The sequence below is a fragment of the Acomys russatus genome, chromosome 29 (assembly GCF_903995435.1).
Source record: "Acomys russatus chromosome 29, mAcoRus1.1, whole genome shotgun sequence".
In the NCBI taxonomy this organism is placed as follows: Eukaryota; Metazoa; Chordata; class Mammalia; order Rodentia; family Muridae; genus Acomys; species Acomys russatus.
Window position 1 is genome coordinate 40059040 of NC_067165.1, and position 27147 is coordinate 40086186.

The 27147-nt window shown below is 54.6% G+C and overlaps 1 protein-coding gene across 2 annotated transcripts in view; it reads left to right on the plus strand.

Moving 5' to 3' along the window:
• The first annotated feature begins 368 nt into the window (after positions 1 to 368).
• The window catches only part of Casz1 (castor zinc finger 1), a 62910-nt gene continuing 36131 nt past the window's right edge, over positions 369 to 27147 (plus strand). The window contains exons 1-2 of one of the 2 annotated variants that reach the window (XM_051172103.1): positions 369 to 423; positions 11540 to 11578. In XM_051172103.1, coding sequence (XP_051028060.1) covers positions 11563 to 11578 — 16 coding nt within the window. In that variant the 5' untranslated portion in view covers positions 369 to 423; positions 11540 to 11562. Of the gene's footprint in view, positions 424 to 10977; positions 11162 to 11539; positions 11579 to 27147 lie in introns of those variants that run through there. The other variant, XM_051172102.1, reaches the window with a different exon arrangement.

Here is a 27147-nt window from a genome sequence, read left to right on the forward strand (position 1 = left end):
CCTACTTAGCCTGAGGGCCTATAACCACCATACACGTGTGTGCACGCGTACACATATGTACACACACACATACACACACTTCTCGGCTCTGCCTCCACTGGGCAGTGTGCAAAGCTGTCTGTCTTTGGGTATCAGTATCCTAGGAGTCATATTTCCCATGGAACAGCTACTGCTGCTTCCTGAGATTTCTGCCTTTGGTTGCCACTTAAGGTAGGCCCAAAGCAAAGCCCACTGAGCACATCTGAATCACTGACCCTTCTGGCTAACCCCCACAGGTGACACGTAGGGGTCATGACAGCAAGCTTGGGGCAGGAAGAAGAAGTTATATGTTTCCTCCTGCAAAGACTAACAGGCTCTTTCTTCTTTCTCCCCAGGATGAAGTGACACCCCAACTGTGTTTGAGGAATCTTAGGACCCACTGAGGTAAGGCCCAAGCTCCTTCCCTATCCTGGGTGTTGTGCTATTGCTGGTGTGAGGTATGACACCCTGGGCTGAGTTCAGTTCTTCATCCAACACTGATGGTGTGGGGTGTCGGAGACAGGCAATGCGAGCGGCGTGGCTGCTGGAACCCTTCAGGAGCAATGGTGGCCCAGCAAGAACTGTTTGACTTATATGCTGGGGACGGATAGGGTTGCCAATTTGGAGCAAGGAATGAGCTCCAGGCAGTAGGAACGGCAGGACACCGGGTTCTGTGCTTGAGCTGTCCGTAGGACTGGTGTGCCCCTGCAGCCCCACTATATGCACACTGTAGCAGCTGCCTCTGGCTCTCCCCGGAAGTGCTGCTTCTAGCCATGCCTGGAGATCCAACTGTCCTGGACCCCCAGGTCTGCCTCTCTTTCTCTGAGGTTGAGCGACCTCAATGAAGAGCAGGCTGCCATATACTACCTTACCCTAAACTCAGGGTTCCCTGGAAGCCAGGGCTGCCCTGGTCTTCGCAGGCTGTCACAGTCCCCTGGTGGCTCGAGGAACTGCGGGGCCACCAGGCCTTGGCCCCGGGCAGTGCAGTGTCAGAGGTGACCGGTGGAACGCCAGTGTTATGTAAATAGCGGGGCCTGCCCGGCGGGCGCGCTGGCTGGCTGCAGCCATCCATCATCCCGGCTCGGCGGGGCGGGGGACAGACACAGCACCGTACGCTTGGCTCCAAACCTGTTTGTTTTCCCTTTGTCTCTCGCATTTCGGGGGCCCGGCTGCGACCCGCTCCAGTTTTGTCCCGCTGGCCTCCTCCCCATAGGGAGCACGGGGGAAGGGAGGAGAGTCCCCTGGCTCCCACCGCGGCATCCCTTTCGGACTTCAAAGGCTCCCTCAGCATTGTCTGCGCCTGCGGGCAGTGGCCCTGAAAACGTGATCAGAGGCGGCCCGGTGTAGGGCAGGCCCGGCCCGCGCCCTGCGCTCTCGCTGGGGCCGGTGGATTCCTCCCTTTGCCGCCAGCACCACCCTGGTTACAGCGCAGCTCCGGGGCGCTCACTGGTCTTTCTCTCCCCGCGCCCCTTCTGGCTCCCTCCGGTTGCTCCGTCTTGCTCTCTAGCCTCAGCTAGAGAGCGGGCGCGCATTGAGACTCTGGAAATGAACAGGGCGGCATGCAGCCTTCCACTCTTTCCTCGCCTCTTTAAGAATTTCAAGCCCTTCAAAGGGTTTCCCAGGATGCTGTGAGGCACAAATAGGCTTCTCATGCCAGATCTGATTCACTGAGCACCAACCACCCCCACCCGCGTGCGTGTAAACACACAGACACACACACACACACACACACACACACACTGCACAGGACATAGGAGAACCTTGCTTCCTTTGGGGACTTCTCCCAAGTTGGACACATTGTCCCCAGGACTCACCTAAAACTTGAAAGGTAGGATTTGTCCATTTTGGAGGACAAATCCCAGGCACACTACAGTTCCTAGGTCACTTTTGGCCCATATCCTGTGTTTTGTAAATAAAGTTTTATTGGAAAGTGATGCCCATTCGTTTTCATATTGTCTGTGGCTGCTTTCACTCTCTAATGGCAGAGCAGAGTGACTACAGCAGAAACTGTTTAGCCTATGAAACATAAGATTATTTGCAAGGCATGGTGGCACACACCTTTAATCTCAGCACTAAGGAGGCAGAGGCAGGCGGATCGCTATGAGTTCAAAGCCAGACTGGTCTACAAAGTCCAGGACAGCCAGGACTACAGAGAAACCCTGTCTCAATAAATAAATAAATAAATAAATAAAATTTAAAAAAATTTTTTTTTTACTGCCTGGCCCTTTTACAAAGAAGGGTTTGCTGGTCCAGATTATGGTCCCTGATTTCCATCCCCTCTCTGGTAAAATACACATTGCGTGATATTTGCCATTGTAACCTGCCTAAGTGTGTTCACCCCTGGTGTTACGTGAATCTTCAGTGTTGTGTGGTCACCATAGTGAGGCTGGGATTGCATAGGAACCCTATGCCGGGCGTTGGTTTCAGACTGCTTAAAGTCCTGCTCTGTTGGGGCATCTCCTTTGCCAAGTGACTCCAGTGTCCCTCTTGTAGCTTTTACCAAGCATTTTAACCTCAGATCTGTAGTCATCATCATCACACCCTCCACCCCTGCCCCAGCCCACTCTGCAAGGGAGAAGGTGTGTACTTTGCTGGGCTGTTGGGGTAAGGGAATGCAGCCAGCCCAGAACCGAACAGGAAGGGCAAAGGACTTCCTCTCAGCCAAAGTCCCCTATAGGCACAAGATGCAGCCTCCAGCCCCAGGACAGTACTATGGAACTTTCCCTGACCCTGTCTGCAAAACCTCTGAGTCTGAGCCCTTGGAGCCGGCAAAGCTTCTGAGCCCAGGGGACCTTTGGAAAAAGAATGTCCCCTTCCCCCACCAGGTGTGCCCTGGGCAGTCCTGGGCCCCTCATACTTGTTGCTGGACCCTGGAATGTGACCCATCCTCTCTGATCATCCACTTCTATAAAATAGGGGTCCTACCCGCCAGGCTGTGCTCCACAAGCCTAGGCTAGGAGGAAGCAAGCCAAGAGGACAGTCTGGGTTCATGCGTAAGCCCCATGAGGGTGCAAGCCAGGCTGTCGTTCTGCTGAGAAGGGGGTCATTTGAATGGGTGCTTTTCCTGCCCAGGGCCAGTGATCAAAGCTGCCCTGGTGTGACACCATGGCTGTGGAGTAAACCTGGGTGCCGCCAGGCTTCAAGTGGCCTGGGGGATGTTTGGAGCTCTGGGATGAGAGCTGTACAACCCAGTTCTCTGGGTGTCTCTTTGGTTGGCTCTGCTGCAGTCCCTGGTGTCTACATCTCTCCTCCTCCCCAAGCCTTCTCTGTGTGCCCCATAAGTTTCTCCCTTCTTGCTTCCCACCACTCATGCTGCCCCCCCCCACTTCAACTCATGGCTTGCTCTCCCTCTCTCTCTCTCCTTTTCATCTACTCGGAAGGCTTTACTTTACTTCCTTGTCACCCTAATTGATTGCATTAACCTTTCAGCGTATTGGATTTCCCCGGCATCGTGCAGAGAGCCCTGTGCAATATGCTTATAATCTGAGCCATAATGGACAGTTTGCAGTCAACAAGCCCCTTCTCCCATCGGCCCCGTTGACATCTCTCTCTCTTGCCCAGGCCACCATGGCCACTTCTCTGGCTGGCAGGGGTGGAGCTCTAGGAAGGGACTTAGGAGGAAGTGGACACAGGATTGCTTCTGCCGGTGCATTTCCCTGCCTCTCCTGTCCCCCTGGCTGACCTCCTTTTCCAATCTCCAGCTTCTGGACTTTGCGAGTCCTTTTGGCTTGGCTTTCTGCTTCTGAGACCTGCCTGAAGAGTGGCTGCACTTTGGATTTTGTCAATGAGAGAGTCTCCTGTTGTACCCAGACACCTGGTTATGGCTTTATCTCCTACATTGGTCTCAGGCTTGTGTGATTTGGGTAGGTGTCAGGAGACGTCTTGAGGTCTCAATTGACCACCTGTCTTTGTCAAGGGAAGAGAAGAGACCCAGGCACCAGGGGGCAGTGAGCCTGGAAAAGCCCTTAGGATGGACCGCTGTGGCCTGATAGGAGAGGTGGTGGAGTTGGGGGGAAGAGGAGGAGTTTGTAGGATGGACTCCATCACGTTGGTTTCTTGAAAGGCACCTGCTAATCTAGCAGCAGGTAGAGGAGCCAGCCCCAGGCCAGCTGCCCGACCTTAGGAGCCCAGCCCCAGACTGAGTTCTCATCCCCTGTGGGTTCTAGCCAGGCCCTCGGCTCAGCAGCCTGATGGGTAAGTCGTCACTCATGACAGGATGGCTGTCAGGTTGCATACATTAGTGTCAGCCGCAGGAGCAGGACGGAAGGCTCCCATTAGCCCCCGTGGTACTTCCTTCTCTCCCAGACCTTCCCTCTCCAGCCCTTTGCCCAGCGTCTTCTCCTGCTGACCATCCCCACCTCCTGCCATCACTCTATCACTCCAAAGGGCAAGCTTTGGCAAGAGAGGGCTGGACCTCAAGTCTTTCTTATCCTCTCCCAAGGATTTGGGGGTGGGCAGAGGGCACAGCAGGGAGAAACCAAGCAGCGAATTAAAGTTTGTGATTGTCAGTGTCAGGACAAGCTAAATAGTATGAAGGTGAATTCACGGTCTGCTGCACTTGGTGAATATGAGTGTCTGCAAGACAGCCAGTGTAGCTCGGGAGCCTGCCCGCCACGGTGGGCAGCCCTCTCTCCAGGGACCCGAAGGCGGAGGCGGAAGGAGGCCACGCACTTCCCACCCCCTGGCAGGGAGCAGCTGCCCAGGATCTCCCACCAGGCATGGAGTGGGGGCGCAGCTCAGTTTCTTGACAACATGCTGGCCAGCGACCCAGAGGTGCATTTATAAGCACCAGCAGTATACACTCACAGACACCAGTCTAGGCCGGTGCCATGCCAGGTTGAATGTTTTCTTCCAACCGCTGTTCAAAAACAGGGCAGTATATTCTCATTAGCCTTCCACATCTCCCACACTATTTTGTGACCACTTTTTTGAAATACCCTCAAATCTACCTTTTTTTTTTTTTAATGTACAGTCTAGTGATTTTTGGCGTATTCACAAGGGTGTTCAGTACAACCATCACCACTACTGGCTGTAGAACTTGCTCATTTCCCAGGAAGACACCCCTATACTTATTGGCAATCACTCTCCTCCCCTCCCCCCAACCACAGACCTAAACAACTGCTAATAGTCCCCTTTAGATATGAGGAATTGCAGCCGCAGAGAGGGCAGGGGGACCGGGTTAGCATTACCCAGCCAAATGGAGCTTGCATTTGAACCCAGGCAGAAGAATCCCAAAGCCAGCATTCCGTGTCCTGGTGGCTGCCCCCCCCCCCCCCACCACCACCACCATGCCCTACCTTGTGTTTCTGACAGTTTGGACTCAGGCATGTACATGCACCATCTGAACATGTAGGCCCAGGCAGCAACATGAAACTCTCTTCTCTCCAGGCAAGCTCATGACTCCATGAAGGAAAGATACACACACACACACACACACACACACTCCCACAGCAGCCAGCAATTCTATCCTCCCCTTATTCCTTTCCCTGCTTGTCTTTCCTGGCCCTGCTCCTGGAAGGGAGGCCTGGAATGGAAACAGGGCAGCAACAGGGCAGCTGGAGTGGCCAGTGTGGCCTAGGTGGCTCTGGTGGTGGCTCGGGGAGTGGCCAGTGTGGCCTAGGTGGCTTTGGTCGTGGCTCGGGGAGTGGCCAGTGTGGCCTAGGTGGCTTTGGTGGTGGCTCAGGGGGTTTTAATGTGAGAAATCCCAGTGCCTCTTGAAAGTGCCAACATAGCATTGGAGAGCAGGGCCCTGCCAGGAAGGGGGACTGCCAGCAGTGCTGTGGCTACAAGGCACCCCTTAGCTGGTTTCCTAGCCTTATTCCGTCTTTCTGCTGTTTCCCACCATTTTCTTCCCACCTGCCTCTCTTTTCTCACCACCCCCCTCATTTTCCCACTTTAAAAAACTTAAAAAAAAAAAAAAAAAAACCAAACAACAACAAAAACTGCTTTTGTAGCCAGTCTCTTCACATTTGCAAAGGGGAAAACAGAAGCTCAGAGGGAAGGAGTCTGTTGGATTGGGTTTGGGGTTTTTTTTTGTTGTTGTTGTTTTTTGGGGTTTTTTTTTTTTTTTTTTTTTTTCCTCCTTCTTTCTCCCTCTAAAGTGGAGGATCCGGCCGGGCCAGTTTGGATATTTATTAAGAAAAAGCCAAAGATAATTAACTTTTTTGTTTTTGTTTTGTTTGCGGGTGCCTCCCCTGCTGGCACTCCAGGCTGCCTGGCAGATCAGACCTGCTCTCTGTTCCTGGGTGCCAGGCTGTTGGCAGGGCTCCGCTGACTCCCCTAAGCCTGCCGGGGCTACCAGCTGCCTACCCAGCCACCTAGCTTGGGTTTTAGGCAGGGCAGACCTGATGCTGCCACCAATGCCACCTCCCCGGGCTCTCCTGAAGCACAGATCACCCTTTAGACACAGGTAAGTGCTGTGGAGGAGGGACTGCTGCTGGCTTTCACAGCCAGTGTATCCTTTGAAGGGGGCAGGAGAGGAAGAGAATCCATCCATGAGGCAAGTGTGTTCTTTCTGGCTTGTTGAAGGCTGCTGGCTTCTCCAGGGAGGGAAAAGAGAGCAGAAAAAGCCCAAAGTACAGCAAGAGGTCAGATTTGGGCCAAACCGATCTCTCTCTTGTCCCAGGAAGCTGGTACTCTGCCAGGACCCATAGACTCTGGGAATGCCTGTTAAGAAGTCTCTGGGACACATCCTGCACTATCTGCCATTCTGTTCCCATCTCTGACCCAGCTTCAGCCATCAGGAGGCCCACTGGAGTGGTTCCAGGGACCAAACTTAAGTGAAGGCTGCCCCCCCTGCCCCCGCAAGCCCCACTAGTTGTGGCCCAGCTCACCAACCAAGAAGGTAGCACTGAGATTTTGAGGCCTCACTGTGAGAGACAGAGCCGAGGCGATCTTGGGAGCCAAGGCTGCCAGGACAGTGAAGATGGCTACCGGTCTAGCTGGGCTTAGGGGTGTGGTTAGCTCCTCTGTTAGTGGATCTGTCTGGGCCTCTCCCCCCCCCCCTCCCCGTGGTGGCATTCCTGCCAAGCCAAGAGGTGGAAGCGATCACAAAGTCCCTCCAGGTAGGGACACTGCTCTGGAACTGGACGGAATAGAACATTTTTGAAGGATTTTGCTGGCCTTTTTTTTTTCTCTGAAATATAAGGATGTGCAATTTTTTTGGTTTCAATTTAGCATTGGAGAATTTTATAATTTAGTAATTAAAATCTCTGATAGGCTTTAGAAATTGCGGCTAATTGAATTTAATGGGAAGATGATTTTCAATTTTATTTGATTACCGGGACCCCTGGCATCGGTATTTATGGGAAAAAAATGGGAAATGTGCTGTGTGGGCTAAGATGGCATAATTGAATTAGGGATAATCGGATTTCTCCGTCATGAATTTCACTATAATTTTCCTATAATTTTCCATTAGATATCTAGTTTACAAATATTCACAAAGAAATGAAGCTCTTTCGGAATGGAGATTGCTGGCTAACAGGATTACAGGCCGAGCGTGCGGCTGTGCCAGCCCCTACCCTGCCATAATGTGATCCCTGTGTCTGCCTTACACTTAGCGTGGCCTTAGTATCTTGCTCCGCCACCCACTATACCACTCCATCCGCCCCTTTGTTTCCTCTTCAGCTGTGTTTGTCCCTTGGCCCAACACTCATCTGTCTAGGGCCCACACTCTCTGCTACCTTGCTCACTGGGTCCAGTCCTAACTGAGGCCCAGGACTTTTGGAAATGGCCCCACCCTTCTTCTGTGTCCTCTAATGCTTCCTGTCCACAGTCTCTTGGCTCTCTGTGTGCTACCCTCTCCCCTCCCCCCCCCCCACACACTTTCCCTCCATCCCTTCAGAGTGCTCTCAAATACACGGGCGCCCTCGCAGGTGCGAGCATGCTTGTTCACATGCATAGACAGTCCTCTGGCCAAGGCTTCTGTGCCCTGGCCCAGTCGCCTCAGAGGGAACCAGTTTATTGGGATCCTGGGGTGGGGTGCAAGAACAAAAGGAGCTTTGTTCGAGTTTATGTGAAAGTTACAAATTCAAAACGAGAGCAGATAAACCATGAGATACCTGATGTATAAACAGGTTGGTGAGTGAGAAGGCCCCAGGCTCAGGAGGGAGGGAGAACCAACGAGTGGGCACGCTGCGGGGTGCGAGAGGATGCGAGCCAGCATGGCAACCTGACTGGGGTGAGTGGGGGCTGGTGTGGGCCACTTGACTGGATGAGGTTGCTAAAGTTTCCATTCTGCTTAGTCGGGGGGGGGGGGGGCGGTTGGGGGGGGGGGGTGGGGGGAGGGAGATGTCCTAAAAAGACCTGGAGGCTCTGAGCCCCAGGTCCTGGGGACCAGCGGAAATCGTGGACCGTTCCCATGGTGACTGTTCTCAGGGTCTCAGGGGGTGTCACCACACCAGAGAATAAGGAAGCCCTAAAAGATGCCAGATCTCTAGGCTTCTCCCATTGGTGAGGTCACATGCTTAGGAGCAGAGAGCAGAAGAGATCTGGAGACAGCCTTTGACTCACGGCCCACAACCTCGATGCTTCAGCCGGCCGCCCTGTCCTGAAACCCTTACATGCCAGGTTGGCCTCAGTTTCTTTCTTCTTCTCACTTCTTTCTTACTTCTGTTCACCTCTGCTACACATGGCTCCTTTTTCTGGAGTCTAACCAACTTCACTTCTGGCGGCCCACTGTGATCCACTGCCTCAGAGTAGAGGCTGCTTTCCAGGCAGCCAGGAGCTCTTCCGCACGCACTGCGGGTCACATGGTGTGGCAACCCCTCTTGCTGGCCCTGACCTGTGGCCTCTTCCTAGCTCTCTTGGTCTTGCCCTGTCAGCCATTTCCTGTCAGCCTTTGCCCTTCAGAGGGCAGAAAGCTATTATTCTTACCTAGGTTAAGTGGGAAGGAGAGTGCTTACTGTTCGTCCAGGCCTTCCTGGGGGGTCAGCCCTGATCATCATCAGCTGGAAACCAGGATGCTCACAACAGCCCGGACTCTTCGTAGGTCCCCTCTGCACCCCTTCCATGCCTGGCGCCAGGTTTCCTTCTTCACCTGGTTGCCCACACCAGGCTGGGGTGTGGGACTAATTGCCTGTTGTTACAAGCCAAAGCTACAAGGGGGCAGAATCCTTGTTGGTTTGGGGGGGGTGGTGGTGAGGGAGGCTTGGGGTGGCATCACCCACAGAGGTTTCTCGGGACAGACCTGGACATGGAGATCCCACAGGGAAACTGGCTTGCCTGGGCACAGCTGTTGCGGGGGGAGGGAGGGATGTGGCTTGTTTCCTTACTCTGGGTTTTAGGGCAGGGTACAACCTGGTTAAAGTTAGATACACAGGGACGGGGTGGATCTGAAGCATGTGTGACAACCTAGTCTGAAGTTGCCAAGAAGGCCATGGGGAGAATGGCAGAACAAGAGAGGGGTGCTGTATTCTCTGTGGAGCCATTTAGAAGCAAAGAACAGTCAGAGGAGGAGGAGGAGAAGAAGAAGAAAAGTGGGAGAAAGAGTAGATTGTTAACTCCCTTGACGTCTTTGCCTCAAGGCCTCCGTGGGCCCCTCCCTTTGCAAAATAGAAATATTGCAAAAATAGGCCAGCGCCATTTTGCTGAATGCTGCCCAGGCCAGAGAGAGCCTAGGCCCCTTCTCCTCCCCTCATGGAAGGCTGTGTGGCCCACCCTGCAACAGGAGAGAGAACAGTAGATGATCCAGCAGGGCATGATGGGAACAGGCCTTGGCTTAGCAAACCTACCTGGGATCTGCTCCCTGCAGGGTGCTTTCCTTGAGTATCTCTAAGCCAGAGGCAGATGGTCCCTAAAACCTGTGGCTACAGCATGGACCATCTGGGGTTGGATGGGGCGTGGCTGAGAGATCTTACAAACCCAGGGAGAAAGGGAGTAGAGAAAAACAAGTGCTTGGTCCAGCCCTAAAAGACATCAGACTGGGCCGGGTGTGGTCCACAGGGAACAGGTGTCAGTACCCTGGCCGACTTGGTTGAGGGGTGCCTGTGTTCAGGGATGGAAGGGAAGCCCAAGTGATGACGTGGATAAACTGAGGAGATTGCCTAGAGACTGTGAGGGAAGAAGGAAAGGGGTGGAAAGAAAGGAGAAAGGCCCGGGGACTGGAACATGCGTGACCTTACACAGAGGGACTCCCGGGCCATTTTCAAGGCAAAAGCAAAGCGAAGCTGGGAAAACTTCAGACTGTGCGCCTGCGGGAGCGCGGTGGCCAGCGCGCGGGAGTGCGCACGTGGGTGGGGGCGGGGAGGGGAGCGCGAGTTTCCCCCGACACACCCAGCCGCGCCGCCCCGCGTCGCCTTTCTTCTTCGAACTCCAATAGCCACAACAAAATGAGGGAAGTACGGTGAACCCAGGAAACAAAACCCCTTCCACACCCGCCCCACCCGCAGCCCAAGGGCACCTCGGAAGGGCGCGCGCGCTCCTGCCGCAAAAGCAAAAATCGCACCTGCGCTCGCTCCCGCGCGGAAAAGTTTAATGCGTGCGCGCACAGGGTGGCCGACCGCTCGAGCGGCGGGGGAGAGCAAGCGGGTGAGCGCGCGCCCGCGCCGAGAGTAGGCTCCCGTGCACGAGTGCCGTCTTCTCGCTTCGCTAGGGAGCACGACTTCTCCACAGAACCACGCACATCACACAGACACACCAGCCTCTCCCTCCCTCGCACGCGACCCCACGAGCGCCGGCCCCGCCTCCCTCCTCCCTGAGCTCTGGGGACTCACAGCCCTGCCCTCGGTCGGGCCCAGCCTGAGCGCGCTGGGGTCGCGGGCGCGCGCGCGGAGGGGGGGGGGGGCAGACGGGCGCGCGTGCGAGAAAGCGGGCGCGCGCGCCCATTCACCTTAGCGCCACCGAGAGGCGTGCGCGCGGGCGGGCGAGTCTGATCTTTCACCTGCCGGAGCCGCGCGCGCTCCCGGCGAGGGGCGGTGCCATGCCACCCTGCCAATCACCTCGGCTCCTGGCAGCGCCCGGCCGCTCCCGCCCGCCCCGCTCCCTCCTGCCAAACTGTTACCCTGAGTGTTACCGTCAGGAGCAATGACATCAGGATTTTAAAACAACTTGTTATTCGGGGAGTAATCAGTTGCAATTAGGCATTAATTAAGTATTATGAAAGTTGATTATTTAAGTGAATTCGGCTTTCGACTCTCCGACTATGGTGAGTACCAGGAGCGGGAGGGGGAGGGCAGGGCCGGAGCGGCGACCCCTGAGCGCTCGGGACGGGGCGTGGGGGTGGGGGGCCCTCCGCCTGGCCGGCAGGATCCCCAGCAAAGCGACGGCCACCGGCAGTTTCTGTTATAGTTGAGGGAACTCGGAGCTGCCGGGAGCGTGCGGGCCGGAGCGTGCGAGCGAGCGTGAGGCGCGGAGCAAACTTTCCCCGCCGCCGCCCTCCCGACCCGGCTCGGCCCGGCGCGCGTCCCCCAGCCTGGGATGCGCTCGGCCCGGCGGGGAGGGACAGCGGGCGAGCGGGGACAGGGGGCCCGCGAGACACTAAACATTCTTTTCTCTCTTCTTCTTTTCATGGCGTTTCTCGAAGAGTTTGGGACCAAGGAGCGGAGAATGGATCTTGGAACAGGTACGCGCGGTGGGAACCCACGGGGAGGCTCTTTCACTTTTCTTTCGCTTCTTTGACGGAAGTTAGTATTTTTAGCCCAATGAGCTAGCAGCTGAGCTGAGGGTACCGGACAGACGCCAAGGGTCTGTGCCCATGGGCCCTGCTAGCCCTGCTTTCTAGATGGTGATATTGTTATTTGTTACTTGCTTGGTGACTGTGACTAATTTGATGCTTGTCATTATGAAAGAACCGAGGGGACAGGGAGCTGGGGGGCACCCAGAAAGAGAGGATTTAGGGGTTTTTTGTGGGGGATTTTGTTCTCCGTGTTTTTTCTCTTGTGTTTCTTAGACACACTTTTCCCTTAGCAAAGATCTCTCTGTGTGTGGCTTCTGGGGTGTGTGTTTTTATTTTTTTAGTGGGGGGTGGTTTAGTTTTTGAAAGCAGCGTCCTGTTGGGAAAGGTGGTTAGTCTGGTTTCGGGGCGACTGTCTCAAGGTAAAGGAATTTAATTTATTTGGGACAAGGCTGTGTCGGATGATCAAGCTGCTTATTATGGCTAATGAGTGTTTTTCACCTGAGAATCTGTGGGCTGAGGTGGCTGTTATCAGTTCAAAGTAAGGGGCCCGGGACATACACACACATACACACAGACACACACAGACACACACACACACACAGTCTCTCTCTCTCTCTCTCTCCTCTCTCTCCTCCCTCTCCCTCCCCTCTCTCCTCGCCCCTCTCTCTCTCCTCCTCATCTCCGCTCTCTCCCTCTCCTCTCTCTCTCTCCTCTCTCTCTCTCTCTCTCTCCCTCTCATCTCTCTCTCTCTCTCTCTCTCTCTCTCTCTCTCTCTCTCTCTCTCTCTCTCTCTCTCTCTCTCTCTCTCGGAGCTGATGGTAGGCCAGACCAAAGACAACATTTGGGTAGCTGGGGTCTGGGGAGGCTGGTGTGGGGCTAAGGTCAGGCTTCGGCTAGTGCCCCATTGGCCTGGGCAGAGTTTAACCTGTGAATTTTTTTGTATCTTTCTAGTTTTGATTTAATTGTATTCGGTAGTTCTTGCCTGCCCAAGTCCAGCCAGGCTTGGTTTAGTTCTTTGGTCTTCCCACCAGCCTCCTCTATCAAAACCGACTTTGAGGCAGGACCCTCACATCCTAGGTTGTCAAAAGTGGCGTTCTTCTTTAGTGTCTTAAGATAAAATCAGGTTAGTAATTCCTCAGAACTTGTCCCTGACCACTTCTGTTTCATTTGGGGAAGGAAAGGTGGTATTAGGTTGTTGGTGTTAGATTTGTCCAAGTTCATGGCATAGTCCCATGGAATCCATACGGTGACAGCTGCCTCTCTGAGGCAGAGGGGCAGGAGGCAGGAGAAGGCATCAGGGGTGTGTGTTGTGGGGGCCAGGCAACCTTTACAGAGTTGTTGGACTGTATGTAGGGACAGGTGTGTTCTTGGGCTGTGGAGGTCCTTGGGACATCTGTGCCCAGGAAGGGCACAACGCCCCCTGCCGGGAAAATTGGGAAAGATGTCTTGAAGCTGCCACCCTGCCCCTCCCTGTCCTCCACCCCACAGAGAACCAGCCCGCCTCCACCTCTAATCAGGTGTCTCATCACCACCCTCTCAGGACCCGCCCCCTTTTCTTCAGAAATGGGGCCCCCACCCGTCCCAGCCAAGAAGCAGACCTCAGAGACAGGCCCACTGTTTGGCACCACCCCCTACCTGGCACAGGAGATCCTGTTTATGGGCCAGCACAAGGGACTCAGGCATTACTCAGCTGGAAGGCGGGCCCTCCTCTCTTCCTTCTGACCTAAGTGCCAACTGGAGCTGGCTCCCATCCTGCCAATGCCAGCCTCTCCCAGGCTGCCATGGAGGCACGATTCCATATCCCTTCTGGGGACTGTCATGATGGCACAGCAGGAGGCAAGTGGCAGAGCCTCCTGTGGCACCTTAGGGGCTCTGAGGACATTCGCTGCTCTCCACACTCCAGAGACAGGCTCTGGAAACTTTTCCTAGAAGCCAGAAGGGCCAGGAAGTCAGCTGAAGCCGGGCACTCCCAGTGGGACCCAAGTCTGGACTCTGGCCACACAGAGAAGGAAGGTCCATCGTATTGAAGTTCTGTTTTCCTGGAGGAGTTGTCTAGCGATGCCTCCTGCCTCTTCTCTGAGCTTGGGAGTTTCACTTAATCTCAGAACTTCAGAAGAAAAACACTTTGCCCTCACTTCACACAAAAGGGGAAGCAGACCCAGGCTCAGTCAGATCTGTTCTCCCCGAGCCCATCTCTGAGGCAACTCCGTTCTCATCTTCAGGAGCTGAGAGCAACTCCCTTGACCCTCCTCATGCACAGGGACATGCCAAGGCTTACTGCTGGTACAGTGCGGTGCGGAGCTTCTTTCCTTTGGAAGGAGCTCTGATTGCTCCAGCTAAGGGCCTCAGCATGGTGTAAGGGAGCCAAAACCCCCCAAAGAGTTGCTAGGACCAGAGACCTCCAACAAGTCCTAGAAGGTGGGTCAAGTGTCCCCTCCAGCCTTGGCTACCTCTAAGTCCTGAAGCTCTCTGGCTATAAGTAATTCAGCAGCTGGGGACAACTGAGGTTTCTCAGGAGGGGACAGGAGGATCTCAAGACCCTCAAGGGCCATGTGGACCCCTTTTCCCCATCATAGTTCAGCCAAGGGCTGGATCAGTCTGGACGTCTTTAGCAATAAAAAATGCCGATGTCGTCCTAATTCACCAGGCCCCCGAGATGACAGCAAATTTACATTTTTTAATTAAACTAGCAGCCAGTTTTTATGAGAGGGGGTTGGGTTATGCAAATCAAATGGTTGTGTACGGAAGATTAGGAGAGTTTGGGAATAAATTCCACAAATGCTAATAAAAAAAAAAGGGGGAAGAGAGAGAGGGAGAGGGAGGGAGGGAGGGAGGAGAGAGGAAGAGAGGAGGACATGGTTCCATTAGGCCCTTTTAGAGTGATTTCCCTGGGGGGAGGGCTCTGGAGGGGGAGGGGGAGCAGAGAGGAAGCTTTCAGACACAGGTAGATCCTTCCTGTAGTTGGGAAGCTCCTCTGGATTAGCCCCCCCCCCCCCCCCCCATTCTACCCTTACCCCCCCCCCCCCCCCCCCCCGGCTGCTTTCTGGGCCTCAACACAACTGCAACCTAGATAAAAATGGCTACGTAAAAGCAATAAGAGCCGCAAACTTTTATCTGGAATCTGTTCGTAATGCTCCTCTTGAGAAGAGGGAGAGCTCTCCTGTAGAGAGGATCCAAGGTGGACTGTTCTGGATAAAGGGCCAAAGAGGCAAGAGAGCAAGTTGAAAGGGATGGCCACTGAACACAGAGAGAGCTGGTGAGGGGCTGCAGCAGCCACCAGAGCATTATGCTTGCAGCCCTGTCATCCAGACATGTCATTGAGAGGTCTTACTGAGCCAGGATTGTTTCTCTGTGGCTTCCTCTTAGGCAGATCCTCTCCTCCCACCTCACTTTGCCTTCGATGATAGGGAGATCAGCAAAGAGGAGGCCAAGAGAGCTGGCCAGGAAACAGCCTAAGGCGGGAGATCGGCAGCAGACTCCCACTAGATGATGTGTCTTACCCTCAAAGAGCAAAGAACTTGGATTTCCACACTCAGTCCCTGCAGCCAGGCTATCATCACACAGAATTTCTGCAAGCCAAAGGTTCAAAGCCAGATATTGCCCTAAGTGGACGCGTCTACGAGAACCCTCGTAGCTCTGAGTACACTTAACTCAGCGGGCACCGGGGAACAGGAATGGTCTTGTGCTGCCTTTGGAAGGATCTCATGTTGGGTTGAGGAAAGTAGAGCGCCCTCACTGCTTCTTCTTCCAGGTTATAGTTGGCCAGATACACCCACTCAACCAGTCTAAGCTGGGGCCAGGCTGGGCACCGGTTTTGCTAGTCTGCAGGGGGGCGGGTGTTCTGGTGCCATCTTGGCAGGAAGGAGCCATCAGAGCCAAGGACAGCATGGGCTGTCTTGGAAGTGGTGTGTTTCCTGGTACCATTCAGACAGACTGGCTGTGTACCCAGCAGTGACAGTGGGAGGGACTTGAGCATCAGATGACCTTTAAGGTCTTTGACTAGCAACTTGATTTTGCTCAGTGGGGCAGGCGTCCAGGGAGGGATCACGTGGGCCTCATCTTAGTAGAAAGCATTCGAGACACCAGCAGCTCAGGGCTGTGAACCAGCGCTGATACTAGTTGCAGTGCAGCAAAATGCAGGATAGCAGACCTAGTGAGGAGGTCTTTCTACAATGGAAGCAGGCGTACAAGGATCCCCTAGCTCAGACCCTCTCCCCTGGTAGAGACCAGAGAAGGGAATCCACAGACTCCTAAGAGAAACTTGAGCAGTGCATGGGGCTCTGGGGACAGTATCAGACATCGCTCCCTGCATCCCTGGCACTGCCGATACTCCCCCACCCCCACAGCCAGGGAATCTGGCTGAGTTGCAGCTTGAGTTTTTATGATGGAAAATAAAATAAATGGAGGCACCTTTGCAGGGCTGAGTCACTGCAGCAGCATCTCCTCATTAAAGCTGCTGCCCCTGGCTCAAGTCCCTGCCCACTTTCCCAGGCAGGGAATGGGGTGGGGCTCTTAGACTTCTCTCTCTGGACCCTGCCAGCTCGTCCCTCCCCTTCCATCAGCTACCTTGGGCTAGCCCATCCTTCTTAGAGAATCAGGTCTTCTTCAACTCACTGCCAGCTCCAGGACCCAAGGTTTAGATCTCCTGAGCTTATATTTGAATCTTGGTCAACCCCCACTGCTACCCCTTACACGGCTCTTCCCCACCTTTCTTTCTCCTGGTCCTCGTGTTCAGAGAGAGAGAGGGAAGGAAGTTGCTCCAAAGTAATTACCAGAAATGCGTCCCCAAGGCAAGCATTGGCCATTGGGGTGGCCAGACAAGGTGTCTAGTAAGAGTCAAAAAGGGGTGGAGGCCAGGGCCCAGCCATGGAGAATCTGTTGGTCAGACCACCTCCCTGGGTGGGTTGCACAAGGTGGCAGGCTGGTGAGCTGCTGTGTGCCTCTCTGGATGACTGTACCGTACACCTGAGGCTCTCAGGTCACGTGTCCATGTCAGAGAAGAACCTCCATGGGTGGTGAGGCTGCAGTTCAGTGAGCCCTAAGGAACTTTGCAGAAACAGGGTACCCCCGTTCCCCGGTTTGCAGGCATGCACAATGTCAGAGAGAGGCGGCATCTTCTCATACTAAGAGGGGATGAAGATGAGGACCAGGCTGTCCATGAAAGAGTGGCCTTAGGGACACACACCCACCATCCACGTCTTCTAGACTTCTCCCAGGCCTCTCCCCTCCATTGTGCAACCACATTTTCCTGCCTTTTTGCCAGGCCACCCGGCTCTGGCAGGCAGGCCCTTCCTACTCACCTTGCTCCCCCACGCCCCTTACCAGCCTCATACCCAGTTGGCCCTAGAAAGAGATAAGAGATAAGAGACTGGCTGGGGCCTGCTGCTCCGAGGAGCCAGTTATGCCCGTGACATTGGTGTGCCAGGACAGCATTCATGTTTATGTGTCTTGGTCCCCTGGAGGCCAAGACCAGGACCTTGTTTTCTTCTACCGCTACAGCTCTTAATGCTGACCATTAGACATGACCATTAGCTGCTGTGTTGACATCTCCTCCCAGGGCTTGGGATAGAGCTGGGGGCCTATGCCTTCCCACTGTAAGTGCTGGACAATTGATTGATGGAGATTCCTCTTCCCCCAAGTGCCTGCCCAGCTCCTGAGTGGGGCAGAAGGAGGGAGGCAGGAAATGTTGTCTGATTCCCTTAGGAGCTGGGTTTTAGCTCCTCAAGAGCTTCTAGGGCCTGCTTTGGAGGGAGGAATAGGTTGGAGTCGTGGACGATGTGAGGGAGCAAGGGGACAGTAAAACAGCTGCTACTAGCCACAACTATGGTATGTAACGGGGGAGGGGGAGGGGAGTGGGACGGAGAGGCTCCCAGAGGATAAGGTCTAGTTGCTGTTAGCCAAAGTAGTTTGGGCTCCTCCTCTCTTTCTTCTGTGGTCCATCCACCCTGTTTCCCCTCCTGCCAAGCAGACTTCACTGTGGGATGTCTGTTCCCTAGGTCAGGATCCCTGTTCTCTAGGCCAGCATCCCTCCAGTGTCTGGCCAGTATAGGCAGGAAAGCTACAGAATGAGGGACCAGCCCAGATTGCCAAAGCTTCAGAGCTCTGCCTTATGGTAGAATGGAACTACACCAGAAGAGATGGTTCATAAAGCTGTCTCCCAGGCCTGCCCTCTGGGGTATCTGGTATCTGGTCCCACAGGCCCTGCCAGAGGAGGGAGGCCCAGGTGCTTCGCTGTCACGACCCTTTCCTAAAGCGTGTCCTGCAGCCTGGAACAGCACAGAGGAAAAGCATGTTTTTAGTCACTCCAGATACCAGGGAATCCCATTAGGGTACATTCCAGGGTTGAGCTTTTCTTACGGGACTCTGTCCTTGACTTAAGGGGACCCCTGGGAGGGAACAGGAAACTGGCGGATCCAGGCAGAGCCACTTACATAGGGATCCCACCTGGGTTCGAGGCTTTGCAAAGCTGAAATTCTGTATTTCCAGCCTTCATTTCCCTTCCGCGGGCCTCTCACTCCCCTGCTGCCCGAGAGCCCAAAGCCACCCAAGCCATAAGGCTTGGTCAACTGAGGATTGAGGGTTTTTTTTTTTTTTTGCTGACCAGCAGGGGGCGCCCTGCTGAATCTGCCCCAGTCCTTTCAGGGATCTGGGCCTGTGGGCAGCCCTGGTCTAGGCCTTCTGGCTCTGCAATGGGGGGAGGGGTAGCCTACCTTCCCCACCCCCCAGAGGTTCCTTAGCTGAGTTTGTTTTGCCAGGGTGACCTGTTTAATCATCTCATTTTCTGGTGGCCGTTTATTCCTCGTTTCCACGGTTACGGCCCCATTAAGGGGAGAAGCAATAAGGCAGCGAGTCAAACAGGTAATAAAAACATTAAAGCCCATGTGCACAGAGGGAGGACGTGGTGGGGGGAGGGGGCTCAGTGAGGTGAGACCGGTCCAGGGAGCAGCCAAGGTGGAGGCTGCCTGGCCTGGTCCTGTTGAGGAGAGGCTGTGGGAAGACTGCTCCCCGAGACCCAGCTTTAGCCCCCAGTCCTCAATGCCCAGGCAACAGGCTGTACATTGGAGGTAAAGCAGGAAAGAACGAAACAACAAAAGCTCCCCGGAGTGGCGTGACCTGTTCCAGGCCTCACCTCACCCTTGCTGGCCCTGGGGGTGGGGGCTAATTTCTGACATTGTTTTGAGCTCTAGATTTTTTTTTTCTTTCTGCCAACTTTATCAGAAAGCATATTTGTGGTGAGTGCCGCTAACAGGGCCAGTCTGGTGAGTAAATATTCCTGGTGCTGGACGGCCCTGTGACCTTGAGAGGAACAAGCACAGCAGTGGGAACCAAGGGCATATGGAAAGAGCCGGGCCTGAGAGGACAGGAGCCCCTGTGCTGGCTTAGGAGCGCTTTCCTAAGAAGGGGTCAGGTGAAGGTGACAAGGCCAGGTTTGTGCTCAGCGGACTCTCTCAGCAGTGGCCTATCCCAACCTCAAGTACCAACCACACTGTTCAGCTGGATATGTGACTTGCCCTTGGTAGATGGGTCAGTCCTTGTGGTGGCCAGAGAAGAGCTGCTGGTTGATTCTCTCCCAAGGGTTCCCTTCCTCTAAGTGGACACTGAAAAGCTACAACGAAAGCCAGCCTTTTGTCCAGCTGGTCTGGACCCTGGGCAAAAGAGCTTGTGCCGGACAGGGGGAAAGGCCCGGAAGTATGAGGATGATACCAGAGCGGCTGCGTCAGTCAGTGCTGGGGCAGCTGCTGTTGCCCTGGAGCCCGAGGTCAATGCTCAGAGAGCACAGAAGGCCAGGACCAGCACTGAGCGTCTCTGGGTTATGGAAGAAGCTGCCTTCTTTTTTAAAATTTTTTTTTTTTTTTTATCTTCTATCTTCTGATCTCTTGCAAATACACAGAGGCCTGTGTGTCTCTGATTATTAATTTCAACGTTGATTCTGACTAGAGAGGGGAGAAGGAAGGTGTGGGAAATGAGGGAAACCCTTTAGCTGGGAACCGTGCCTTGGGAACGGGCCTAGATGAGTTAATATTCCGATCAAACAATTAAAAATAGAAAATGCTCCCGCGGCACCAGCTGCTGGAGCTTTCGGCAACTGTCACCAGCGGGTTCAGGGGGCAGGTGGTACTGGAGGGAGCCTCTCCACAAATGGCAGAGTTCGGAGAGGATGGCATGTCCACTGCTCTCGTAGGACCAGGGAAGAGGAGGGTGGGGCTCTGAGTCCATGCAGTTCCCTTTAGGGGCTGGAGCAGGGTCTGTGCAGCCTCAGGGCTGCCCTTCTCCCCTGCAGGGCCCCAGTAGTGTGGTGAAGTCATCGCCAGATGCCCTGGTAATTGTTTTAAGAATCCAACTTAAAATAAGATGAAAACTTATATTCCTGGGTGAGGAGCAATTTCCCATCTAGTCATAAATTAATGAAAGGCTTATAGCAGGCGGCCTGGCCTTGAGGCATGGGTAGCTGATAAAGCCGATGAGCCCACTAACTCTAGACCTGGAAGTGCCCACCACCCTAGGCCAAGCCCCACTTCCGATGTCCTCTTGGGATGCGCCATGGTCTGCTCAGGTAGAAGACACATCCTACATGTGTTTATAGAAGCTGCCAATGATAAGGCACAGCTTTCAAAAACTCCAGTGGGAGAGGCTGGGGTCTCATCCTTGGGCCCCTGAAAAGGCCCCAAGTCATCAGTTCCCCCGAGAAGAGGGAACTTTGGGACAGGTACCTCACAGACTCTGGGTGGAGTATCCACCCTTCAGAACCCTCCAGTCTACCTGGGACAAGAAAGATAGGTCAACGTTCTATGAATCCCGGGTTTCACATCAGCTAGGACAAGCTGATCAGCTTTGATTGGAGGCTATGGTGGAGGCTGCTCAGTACAGTCCTTCCTTGGGGTGCTGGAGAGGCTAGGGACCTCCAGAGCTAATTATGTCCTATGCAGGAGGGGTGACCCACAGCAAACTCCACGGATGCCACTCAGCCTTGACCAAGGCTCGCTGTGTGGTCTGCTGCATTCAGCTAGGCGTGTGTGTCCCCAAACGCATCTGTAGATGACACCCAGGCAGGACAAGGCATTGCCCGGAGGCCTGGGGGCTAGAGAAGGATTTGTAGCTGTAACTCTCTACTCCTTTAGCACTGAGGCCTCTCTCCCTGTGGATCCCAGATGGACTGGGGCATGTGAAGAGGACATGAGCCACGTGACCTCATGCGTCCTCTGAGTCTCTACCCAGCACCTTCCTTCTGAGAGACCCAGAGGACTAGTGACCTAACACCCACCCATCTTAGAAGAAGACAAGGCTGGGTGTGTTTCGGCTTGTTTCACTGGTGTGAGGGGATGTAGCTTAGTGGTTCTAAGCCACTTGCTTAGAACATGTTCTGAGCATGATTCCATCTTCAGCACTGAAGGGAGGAAAAAAAAAAAAAACAGAAAACACAGGTGGAGAAACAGGAGGCCCATAGTCACTGCCAGACTTGTTCCTAAAAGCCAGGAGACAGACACAGTACGGAGCTTCCTTGCCAGGGGGAAGCAGGTTTCCCTGAGGACTGTTCCTCATGGCAATGTCGAGGGGAAATTACAAAGCTTACATCTCTGGGTATTGACTGTTATTCAGCCTGAGTCCCTGAAGGGCTCCAGATCCCGTTTAAGTCCACTTGTCCCCTTGGACTCCTCCCTGGGCCCACCCTACTGTGTGGTGGCTGATGCAAATGCCTGCTAAGGTTTACAGGAGAGCTTGCTTTGCTACAGGCCTTTACCCTTAGCAGCTCCTGCCTGGAGGGAGCTCTGCCAGGGTGGGACACTCTGACTTGGTCCTGGTGAAATGTAGGTGAGCAGAGAAGAGCAGACCAGAGCACTTGTGGAAGCAGTCTAGATGAGCTTTGTTCTCCTAGGAGACAAGCCTTCAGGGTTGTGTTGTACAATGTGCTTCCGCGAAGGCAGAAAAGGGACAGTCGGGGTGCGTTCCCCGGCCGCTGGGAGGTCACTTCAGCCATTTCAGGAGCAGCGTCCCACAGCTCTCTGCTGCTGCTAGAACTCACAGGGTTGCCTTGGGAACTACAGAGAGCAAAGCGGCCGCTTTGCAAACAGCTGTCTGATGGAGTGGGGCTCAGCCTGAACCCCAAACTAGGTTTGCCCTCCTCTTTGCTTCTATGAGTTTGAGGGGACCTGAGTTCTTTGCCAGATTTGACCATATTATGAGTTGGGAGGCGGGGTGCATCCTAGTGTTCTTAGGGAGACTTGGGGGGTACTTGGGGCATATCCACCGTGGCACCCTACATCTATCTACCCCACCCCAGAGGAAGAAGTTATGAAGCAGCAGGGATGGGAATTCCTAGTGTTCGGAGAGAGCCGAGCCACAACCACAGCCGGTGTGCTTGAATCAGAGGAGGAAGTAATCCTGTAGATGTTCTGTGGCCATCAATGTTCAAGCTGACACCAGCGAATTCCAGGCCCAGCTTCAGGCTGGGGCAGCAGGTGGGATGTGCTGGAGGGCCGGGGATGGCCAACCTGGAAGCGCCTGCCTCTTCCTTCCACACCTAGCTTACGCTTCACACCAGTGGGGTCGTGACCCTCTTGATAATCAGGGGGATCATTCTGGGGCTCCTTGGAAGTCTGCAGATGGCAGCAGGAGGTAGCTCCTGAGGAGCCTGTGGCACGGCTAAGAGCCCCTGAGAAGGAGACTGGATGTTTTCAGTTTCCAGGTCCCTTGGGGGCCCAGGGGCAGATTGAGACAGGCTCCTTGCAGGGGAGGTGTTAACAAACAGCAGGTGATTAAACATGACAAGCAGTGACATTTCTGTTCAGGGTTCTCAGTCCCGGCAAAGCCAAGAATGAAGCTATAAACCCTGACATTTTGTGTTATGCACTGAGAGGATTTTAATAGACCTCGCTCCAGTCCTCTTCTCTCCCTCTTCACCACCCCCATCACATCCAGTGTCCCACGGAGTGCCCCACCATTCCATTTCGCCCGGCCTCCAGGAGCCTTCTGGGCTGGCAGAGTCTCTCTCTGCCTTGGGCCCTCACAACTCTCTGTGCCTGCCACTCCTGGCCACGTTACACTGTCCACCTTCTCTGGCTTTGATCTTTCCTGTTGTCCCTCTGCAAACCGCCCCCCCCCCCCCCCGCTTGCCTTCCTCCATCCTTCACTTTCTCACCTCCTTTTTTTGGGTCCTGATCTCACAGCCTGTCCCTTAGCTGCGGCTGCCCCAGTTGTCAGGGACAGCAGGTGGCTGTCCTTGTGCCCTCTTTGTGCTCATAACATTTCCAGACAGACTTGAGAGCGGGTGTAGGGAGATTGTGGGGCTTGGTGTGGGCTCTTCCCCCATCTTTTTTTTTTTTTTTTTTTTTTAAATCTCCTTTTCTCCTTTTTGGGACAAGGACAGAAGGCGGAGGGAGAAAATTGCCCTACACTGCAAACAGTTGCTGAGTTTATTCAGAAAAGGACTGACCGGCAACAGTTGTTCCTCTTACAGAGAAATGCTGGGACAACTGGGGCCTTCTTTGTTCTCTGGGCAGAGTCCTGTGAAGGGCATTTGGAGGTGAGCCTGGGGCTGAAGAGGGCAAGGTACTCACAGTGTCAATTCAATCCCACCCGGCAGAGTCACCACCCCAGCGGACAGGGCAGGTTCCTTGAGCTATGCAGGGTCTGGTTCAGAAGTCAGGCCACACCCTGGGTCCCCAGCTCTTCCCTAGTCAACGCAAGATGCACTTAGCTTTCTGTGTTCCTTTTAGTAAATATTTACTGGGCCAGACGCTGCTGTGCTGAACGGTGGTTCTGTCCTGTGGATCTCTTGATCTAATGAGGTGGATGGATGAATTGTCAGTGCAGAGGGGCTACAAATAAGAGCTGGTCTCAGAGAAAAGGACAGAGGGGGGGGGTGATGTGGAGACCTTCTCAGACGGTCGCTAGGACCCCCAAAAGATGCCTAGGAGAAGGGAAGCCAGGTTCAGAGTTGAGGGTGGTACCTCTGCCTAGGGCTAAGTGTACTCAAAGCCTTGGGCAGAAGGCTGTGCTGCCTCACAAGCCCTGCCTGGCAGGGAGGAGATTAGGGGCTGTGTCATCCTACAGTAAGTGTCCTTTGGTCTCTGGGACCCTGACCTTACATCCACCTCTACCCACCTGGGCCAGGCATGGTGGTCTGGGTAAGATGGGAGTGAGGCTCACCCCAGTTCAGCACTCAGAGAGCATCAAGAAGTGGGCCAGTGTCCATAGGCTGGGGCCACTGCAGCCTCTCCTACCTCCTACTCCCTGAGGTGATGAGTCACAGGCAAAGAGGCAAGAGAGAGGGTACAGGCCCATGTGACAGGCATGGTGCAGGAGCCAGGAGAGCCTCAGGCCTCCTTCCTTGACTCTTCACCTGCTGATCTTAGGGCTCAGTGAGGCCAGGGAGACTCCGGGGAGCCCCCTGAGCTCACTGTTGCTGCCCCTCTGCTCACTTGGCAGTTGTGAAGTGCTAGGTATGTTAGTCTTCCTAGTCCCCAAGCTTCCTGAGACTTCGGGCTACCCTCTAGGATCCCGAGGGCCAGCGTGTGAGCGGGCCAGTAGGGATTCGAGATGCAGCCAAGAAGCTCCGGAAAACCAGGACACGAGCCGGGGTGTGTGTGTGTGTGTGTGTGTGTGTGTGGATGGGTATCCCAGAACAGGACCAGAGGGAAGCCAACCGATGTGTCTCAAAATGTAGGTTCCAAGTTCAGCTCCTCCTCATCAGGGGCTGGCCGCACATCCCAGTGCTAAGCAGCCATAGCCATGGGCAGCTGGAGGTCCCATTGCCCGGAAGGGTTACTTTTTCTTTACCGATTTGCTGTTACCCAGGCGCCATGCTGAGCACACCCTACCAACACATCCGGTTCCCTAAGGGAGACCAGGCTGGCTTCCCATAGCGGACCATAGAGGTACAAGGCCAGACTTCACCCCACCCCACCCTGTCTTTCTGACCAGCTTAGTCCGTGTCCCTTGATGCCACCTCTGTTGCTCACTTCCCAGAGTCTAGCTGGAACTGTGTGGACCTTCTAAAGGGTTTTCGCTTGACAACTTGTCTGGGGTGGGGGGGGGGGGGGGGGGGGGGGAGGGAAGAGGAGTCCTAGAGCTCAGACTTGGCCTCCTGCCCTTGAAGGTCCAGAGCCAGGTTTTATTCTAATCCCTACATCCTGTTGCAGATCCTTAATCAGCTGGATCCCAGGTTGGACTAGACCCTGTGGTGACACTCAGGGCTGTAGCATAGAAAACCTGAAGTGGAGTTTTCCGGAGCTGGGGTTGGGGCTATGAGGATAAGGCAGGTGGTGGGGAGGAAAAGGGAGCCAGCACAGCACAGGATGTGGACAGAGCCCAGACCCACCCACCCACCCACCAACCAGGCTGGGGGGGGAGGAGCAGCTGCTGCAGACTTGGGAACCGTGGCTATTTGGGGGGGGGGGGGGGGCAAAGAGAACGCTAGTCTGTGGGGGCTGCTGCGTTGCCTTGTGCAACCAAGACAGCTGGCCTGACAGTGGGCAACATCTCTAGTCAGGAGTCAGTAGAGGGAACCCTGGGTGATGCTGGTTCGGGGCCTATACAGACATCACTAAACTCCAAAACCTGGAGTGTTACCTGCTCTGCTAAGAGCCCCTGGGTAGGCGGAGGGCCCAAAGGCCTGTCTCCTGTGAGTAGCCAGGGCCAGAAGCTCTGCTGGGAGGCAGCTAGCTGGTAAGGGCAGCCAACCTAGCATTTTAGCTCAGCCTAGCCCTGATGCCTCTGCACGAAGTCTGGGCAAGATCTAGGGGGTGGTGGGAAGGACACCCCATCTGAACCCTCAGTCTAAGGTATCGTGGTAGGAAAGATGAAGAGAGTACATGCAGGAGGCAGGGACAGCCAGGGAGCGAAAGCCAGAGTGGGCTGGCTGGCAGCGGTGGGCAGACGGGTGTCTGTCCTGCCAGGGGCCCAGGCTGGCTCTGTAGACAGCCTCTTTTCTATATGGAAATGAAGAATTTAGGCTAATGGAGCTCAACCATCTCTAATTTTGCGATGGCAGGAGGATTTTGATTGAAAGTAATTAAGCAAGCTAGCTGTAAAATTAATTAAAGCAAAAGGGGGGGATTTTTTATTGGATTGGATAGCGATATAGCGTCTGTCAGGCGGGGGACGGATGGGGGTGACCTGAATCCTCTGCCCTCCCCCCTCCCACTCGGGACGTTTATGTCACTTTAATCTCCTTACAGCGGCTGCTGTGCATTTGTTTGAAATAATCAAGGAAATATGGTCAGAAATTGTCAGCTTTCAGATCTAATTTACCTGACGGCCCCTGCGCAAGCCAGCGAGGCCTGGGGAGTGAGCAAGCGTGAGCAGTGGGGGAGCTGAGTGGGCTCCTAGCAGACTGGGCTCCTCAGCCTACACCCTAGGCCCAGGCACCCTCCAAGTATGTGTGTGTGGGGGGGGGGGTACTACTAGGCCTGGGGGCACTTCTCTGAGCTTTGCCTCTTTCTGGAGCAGACACTCCCACCCCCCACCCACCTGCTGCCTCGTCCCAGCACTAACCAGCTTTAGGGTTTAGGGAATACAGGATTAGGGGGTGATTGTAATTCCTTATTCCAGATGGCTGACAACTGCTAAACCCCTCCACAAGGGCCACAGTTTTAAAAATACTCCTAAATTAGTCCCCTCATGTCCTCCTCACTGTTGGCCTCAGCAAAGGGATTGAGGCAACAGAGATGGCCAGGGTGAGGGTTGGGGTGTGGAGGGGGGGTGCTATGGATTGTAGCAAGCTGCCTCCCCACCTCCTCTGAGGCCATGATTACTGCTACCCAGGGCCTGTGTGTCCCAGGGCCCAAAAGGACTGCAACAGGAAGGCGCCTCTCCATTTCCAGTGGATAAAACAGGACAGAGGCCCTGTAGAACTGGGGTGCCGGACTTCCCTGTATCCTGTACCCCAGAAGCTCTGCCTAGAGGTTTCTCAGAGGGGTGGAGCAATGTAGCCTGAATCCTCCCAAGAAGAGTTCCCTATGGGGACCAAGGAGACGTTCTGGAAGAGTCAGTCTCCAAAGTTGGCGAAGGGCAGAAAGGGGCCTGATGATCTGGGCCTCTGAGGACTCAGGATAGGAACTGGGTTCCTTGCTCTGTCTGGTCCTGGGGAGGGAGTGACCCCGGCTTTCGGCCAATTCTCTTAGGCCTTGGCCCCCTTGTACTTCTGAAATCTGATCTAAAACAGCCTCCATCTGTTCTCTAGGTGGGAAGGTGCAGGCTTCTCCAGCCTGGACTCCTTGCCTGTGCCCCTGGGACAGGCAGCAGGTTCCGGAACTGCTTCCCACCTGTCCACGCCAGAGCATCCATTAAAGGGGCTCTTTTCCCACCTGCCCTCCTTGGTGCCACTCTGTCTTGTCCTCTCACCAGTGTTCCCCCTAGCCTGGAGGGTGCCTCCCACCCCCAGCACAGCTCTGGGGCAGGGTGACTCAGGCCACCTCCTCCAGCAGTGAGGGAGGGAGGGTGAGGTGCCTTCCCAGCGCTACTGCCTACTGCCAATAGAGCATGGCAGCTGGAGGCTGGGGAAATATCACCTGCCC